This window comes from Dendrobium catenatum, unplaced genomic scaffold (genome assembly GCF_001605985.2).
Source record: "Dendrobium catenatum unplaced genomic scaffold, ASM160598v2 fragScaff_scaffold_1165, whole genome shotgun sequence".
In the NCBI taxonomy this organism is placed as follows: Eukaryota; Viridiplantae; Streptophyta; class Magnoliopsida; order Asparagales; family Orchidaceae; genus Dendrobium; species Dendrobium catenatum.
This window is the reverse complement of record NW_021319627.1, coordinates 630,519-636,559: the sequence shown is the minus strand read 5'-3', so window position 1 is coordinate 636,559 and position 6,041 is coordinate 630,519. Positions and strand designations below refer to the sequence as shown.

The 6,041-nt window shown below is 36.2% G+C and overlaps 1 protein-coding gene across 1 annotated transcript; it reads right to left on the bottom strand.

The window, feature by feature from the left end:
• Nucleotides 1-882: 882 nt before the first annotated feature.
• On the bottom strand, nt 883-2,257 carry LOC110111285. Its single transcript, XM_020843081.2, has 4 exons — nt 2,132-2,257; nt 1,950-2,034; nt 1,547-1,611; nt 883-1,265 (listed from the first exon to the last, which is right to left on the bottom strand). The coding sequence occupies exons 1-4, from the start codon at nt 2,249-2,251 to the stop codon at nt 1,113-1,115; spliced, it is 423 nt and encodes a 140-aa protein (XP_020698740.1). The 5' UTR covers nt 2,252-2,257; the 3' UTR covers nt 883-1,112.
• Between the last annotated feature and the right edge of the window lie 3,784 nt (nt 2,258-6,041).

Here is a 6,041-nt window from a genome sequence, read left to right as displayed (position 1 = left end):
TGACTGTTACTAAAAACAAGCTCGTTTGGAGCAGTTTTTTCATTAGTTTGCTTTATACTTTGCTGCAACAAGAGTATTTACCTACTATTATGTTATTTAATCTTAGAAATTATTTGAATCAAAAATATTTTTTTACAATTAAATCTAGAATATGGAACTATATGAAAATTGTTGTTTGATTTAAGAAAATGTATAATATTGGGAATAATTTAAAAAAACAAAATTCTCATCATTACTCTGCAACTAATATTGTATATAATTGACTTCAGCTGTTTTAAATAGAGAGCTTAAAACAGATTTGTTTATAGCAACATTTTCGGTGCTTAAATTTTTAATTGCTATCGCATGTTTGTTTAACTGCTTGCTTCTTGGTAGGCTTCGTTTGATATAATTTTTTTATTAATTTTATAATTTGAAACAATTTTTTATAATATATATATTCATAAGATGGCATGTTTCCCTGCCTGAAATTTGAAGACCCACAAAACAGCAAGCTTTATTCAATTAATTTGTTCTCCTCGTAACAGATGATCTAATGTGTTGTATGTCTAAACGATACTGCAATATTCAATTATTATTCAGGTGGTGCATGAAACTAGATTGAGGCTTCATTAAATTAGCAGACAAATAATGTGACAACCAATGACAAGTTGATTAATTATTGTCTGAAATCATTAATTAATCGCCTGTCACAGTTTTCTTATTGCCATGTTGAGCAACCATCTTCTACTTAAAGCCAAAATGGAAAGCCCTAATAATGGCGAATTTGTCTCTCTTATCTTAATCAGAAACACTTATACAAGATAAATATTAGAACATTCTCTGGACAAGAAGCTCTGAAAGGTCAGAGCAATATGGAGCAGTTAATTGAAGACATGAACATTCAAAGCAAACAGATAACCGTCTCCTTCATTTATGATCGACAACCACCACGTTCTTCAACAACGACGTAGAATGAGGACCATTTCTTCATTTTTATCTAATCCATTTGTTCATGCCTTAATTTGTTATAAGAGAGTGAGACAAACAAAAAGATTATATATGATGTATTAGCTCTGTTACTTTCTTCCTCCAGGAATACGTATAAGTTGCAGAGACGGCCTTATAGCTTTCTATTTGTTGTGGGTTGAAGGTCCTCGGTGTGGCTGCTGGTAATCCATGAACCCGATGTCGGTCTCCACGCCAGTGTGGTTAAACTCTTCCTTTTCTTCTTTATGCTTAGATTCTTCCCTCACAAACAATCCATCTTTATTACTTGATCCAGCCTACATATATAAGAACAAAGTTCATCACGATTTTTGCTTTCTGCACCACTCAACACATCAACTAACTTTGATCAGTAGCATCTTCATACAATTATTACCAGTTTTACTTATATATCAACCTTGTTAATGCTCCCTTTTCCAACTCTAATGCATCCTAATGAATATTATGTTTTAATTTCTCCATTAACAATTTTTTGCATTAATTTTTCTACTAACACACCCTTCACTCGGACGACCAACAGAAGGAAGAAGATGTATATTGCTTGGTATGCAAAGCTTACCTTAAATTGAACTTCTAGTAGTAATGCAGCATGAGATGAAGGAATGAGAGTCTCACTAGTACTTCCTGCACATTCCAATACTATCAATAATTTCATTTATAGAGAAGTAATTAACGCCATATCATGATTGCAAAACTTTGAGGAAATACAACTAAACTGCAACATTTCACATTGACGTATGGTACCAAAACTGGAATTTCTGTTACTCTTCAGAGAGAGAGAGAGAGAGAGAGAGAGAGAGAGAGAGAGAGAGAGAGAGTTTTGAGACGAGGTGAACAGCTTCAGTTATGAGAGGGAGGGTGAGTTTTTGGTTCAACATAATCTACGTTGAACCCTGGATGCTGATCCTTGTGTTTGATGTGAGTAATGCGGGAACAAGCCTTAACAGAAGAGGAGACTAAACCTGAAACCATTTCTTGTTTTCCCTTATCATCCTTCATTTCCGAAGCTTCCAAAACCTTATTGTCTTTCATTTTCATGGCCACAACCTAAAATGTGAAGCATACAATATAAATAATCATCAAAAGTGGTGCAAAAGGGGTGCTGCTAAAGCTATGTGGTAGTTAACTGGAAGGCTAAACTTACCTTGATTTGATGATGAGCTGGTATATTGAGTTCATTGATGCTGCTGAAGCTTAAGTACCGCCCTTCACAAACATGAGTAGTGAGGGACAGGATGAGGATTAGAAGAAGAAGAGAAGACATATTGGATTTGTTTAGGTCAGCTAGGAACATTTTGTGGGTTAGATAGTAGTATATGTAGATGTTATCATTAAATGCAGCGTTCTATTGTGAGAACATGCGTTTGTTTTGTGGAGAGAGAGAGAGAGAGAGAGAGAGAGAGAGAGAGAGAGAGAGAGAGATGGGCCTTCTTTGCCTGGCCCCTGCCACTCCTTGGTGGATGGAGATAGTGAGAGGGAAAGGAACCAGCCAGATATTTCAATGTATGCGCATATATATAAGAAAATGAAATAGAGCCCAATATATCGCGCTTGGTTAACTCGGGAAATGGGGATTGGTGTCGGGTAAAAGTAGGTAATGTGGAAAGTTTGCAGCAGCATCAAAGTTGTAACACGTGAAGATTGTTCTTCATGAAACTTAACCCTTTGACATCTAGTGTGATTCTGTTTGGCTCTCCGCTTGAAGATATATTTAACTGCAGACAAAAATTATAAAAAAAAAAAATAGTGATATAATTAATGTTATTATTGTGTGTCAAAGGGCGTGCTGATAGAGTGATATTGCGTGCTGATAGAGTGATATTTTGATAGTCTTCATAATAATTGATATTCCATATACAATTAAACGAGATGTTAGGTCCGCCTATATTAGTAATCTTTTTGGTGTTCAACACAATGAACTGATCTTTCTTAGTTTTGTAATTTAAAAATATTTTCAATTGATTTCTTACTTTTGATAATCTTAGAAAATGCATGTTTTTCGTAAGTTTCTTATATTGTATTATTCTTAGCTTAGACTTATCTTCGTTAGCCTCTTAGCATGTCAAATAACTTCTATCCCAATATTTAGGCGAGATAAAATTAATCATTGGTTAATTTTAAATTAAGATAACAAAATTGCATAACCTCTCTCTTGGTTAACCTTTTTAAAAGCAAAAAACTTGTGCAATGCTAGGGGTGTTAATATTTGACACGACCTGAAAACCTAACTCGAACCCGACCCAAAAGTTTTGGGTTAGAGTCAACCCATTTCGAAAATGGTTTGGGTTCGGGTTCCATGATTTGACTAGTTTGAAAAAAATGGATTAGGTCCGGATTAACCCGCTAACTCAGAATTGACCCGGGCTGACCCACGTCGCATTGAGTCCTCTGGCCTGGAGGAACTCACGTTAGATAGCGTCGCATCGCGTCGAGTCGTTTTCCATCGGAATTGACCCTTTTGAACTTGTGTCGCGTTAGTTGTCTTCCCTCGCGTCGTCTCTCACGTCACGTCGTCTACCCGCCGCCGTCCACGTGTGGCTTCGTCAGCTGTCTTCGCCTTCCGCCGTCCACCTTCAGTGTCCATTCCACCGTCCTCCATTCAACGAGATCTCCAAGGTCCTCGGCGTCCACCTTCCGCCATTCAACGAGAGCTTTAGGTCTTTGACAAGAGTTCCATTCGCGTGCCATCCGTGTGCGACTTCGCCAGCTGCCCTCCGCCTTACGCAGTCCATGCGCTTCATAACTATTTCTTGTCGGGTTGTGTTAACTTGGAAATCCGATGGGTCGAGTCCGGGTTGTAAGTTGGAAATCTGATGGGTCAGGTCGGGTTAATTCCGGGTTTGACCTAAAACCTGACCAGACCCAATTTTGACACTCCTATTCAATGTTTAAATAATAAGATGATTGGACACTTCCTATGCAATACTTAGACATGTAATTTTGCCATCATAGATCAATGTAACCTGGGCTTGTCATATGTACGACTATGAAGTTTTTTTTAGGTGACGCAACCAATGTTTGCTAAAAAGAATCTTCATAGTCAAGTTTGGTGGAATTTCTCATGTAACAAAGTAGACCAAGTTACTTTACATTTTCTATCTCGTCACCTTATCTCTCATTATTGCCTTCAAAGCTATGAGATCACCTCTTACGTTTTGCTATATGAGATAATTCCAATCTATCATAATAATATTGGATGTATCATTTGTGCAACTACATTTTGTTTCCTCCTTAAACAATAAATTTCGAGAGGCTGCTCCAAACGGATCAAGCTACTGCCTCTCAGACCCATCCTTCTGTTGCTAGAGTTCTTGTGGAAGTGAATATTTCAAAAAAAACATCCAAAGGAAGTTTGGGTTGGTTCCAAAGGTTATGGCTATTTGTAAAAAGCTGAATTTGAGAAAGTTCCAGATTTTTGTACTCACTGTAAAGTTATTAAACATGCCCAAATTGACTGTTTTAAACTTCACCCGAATTTAAAGAAACCTGCGGTTCAAGCTAGTTGGAGGCTTGGATCTGCCGAGAATAACAAAATCTATGTGCCAATCGTGGATAATAATAAGGAAGAAAATGTTATTCAGGTAGAACCTCCTCCTGCTAGTCAAAATGATCATGTGGAAATTGGTAAAGACAATGTGGAAAATGTTGAGGAATATGGCCATGATTTGGTGGGTGTCCCAGATATGTCTATTTTGGTTTTAAACTCTGAAAAAGATCTTATGCTATATGATAATAATGTTGAAACTTCTACTGATCCTAAGCTTTTTATTTTGATTGATGATATGCTAGATGATATGCCTATTAATTCTAATTCCGTGGCCATTGAGAATGCTTTGATCTTTAGACAGGATAATGGTAAGATGGTGGGTAATGGTGCTGATGCTTCTTTTGATTCTTATGAGGAAGGAGAATTTATTCCTCCTTCAAATTTAGTTGCCTCTTCTCTTACTAAACAAGGTACTTCTTTTTCTTCTCCTATTATGAATGGTCAAAAAATTGATATGGTGTGGTTACTAAAGGTGGTAAGAAAAAAGGTAAACAAAATAAGAATATGTGTCCTGCTACACCGAGATCCACCAGAGCTCAAACTTCTTCAGAAGATTGCAATGATCAAAGCTCTAATGTGGAATGTTAGGGGCATTGGTGGTAGGGATTCCAAAATTAGAGTTAAAAATCTTTGTAGGATTTACAATATTCAACTTCTTGTTTTAATTGAACCGCTTATTACTTCGAAAAAAATTGTTGATACTTCTAAGTTTTTGGGTTTTCCTATGCATTTTGCAAATTGTTCTAACAAAATATGAATTATGTGGCATAAGAATATCTCTTTAAATATTTTTGTTGACTATCATCAAGTTGTTCATTATCATATTAATGTTTTTAATGTGAATTGTTTTGCTTCCTTGTTTATGCTGCTTGTACTAGAATTAATAGGATCAATCTGTGGGAGCAACTTATTAACTTTTCTGCTAATATTAATGGCCCGTGGTGTGTGGGAGGTGATTTTAACATTATTTTTAATGCTAGTGAGAGAAGGGGAGGTAGCCTGCCTAACATTAGAGCTATGAAAGATTTTAATTCGATGATTAATGATTGTAATCTTAATGATATTAGTTTCTTTGGTAGTCCTTTTACTTGGAGTAGGGCTAATCTCTGGCAACGTTTGGATAGATTTCTGTTTAATAATGATTGGATGGCTCAATTATCGGCTACTAATGTGGAACACTTAAGTAGAACTCTTTCTAACCATGCTCCTATTTTCTTAAATATTAATGTTATTAGTCAGACTGGTTTCTTTGCTTTCAGATTTCTTAATATGCGGTTACTTCATGATAACTTTAAAGCTGTGCTTGAGACTAATTGAAATGCTCCTGTTTTCCCGGATAACAACATCACTGGTATGTTGCGGCTGTGGGCTAAACTGTCTAGACTGAAACAATGCCTGAGATTTTGGAACAAAAATGTTTTTAAAAATATTTTCTCGAATATTATTGAAGCTGAGACTAAAGTTTCTGATTTGGAGGGTGTTTATCTTGATAATCTGAATGAGGATA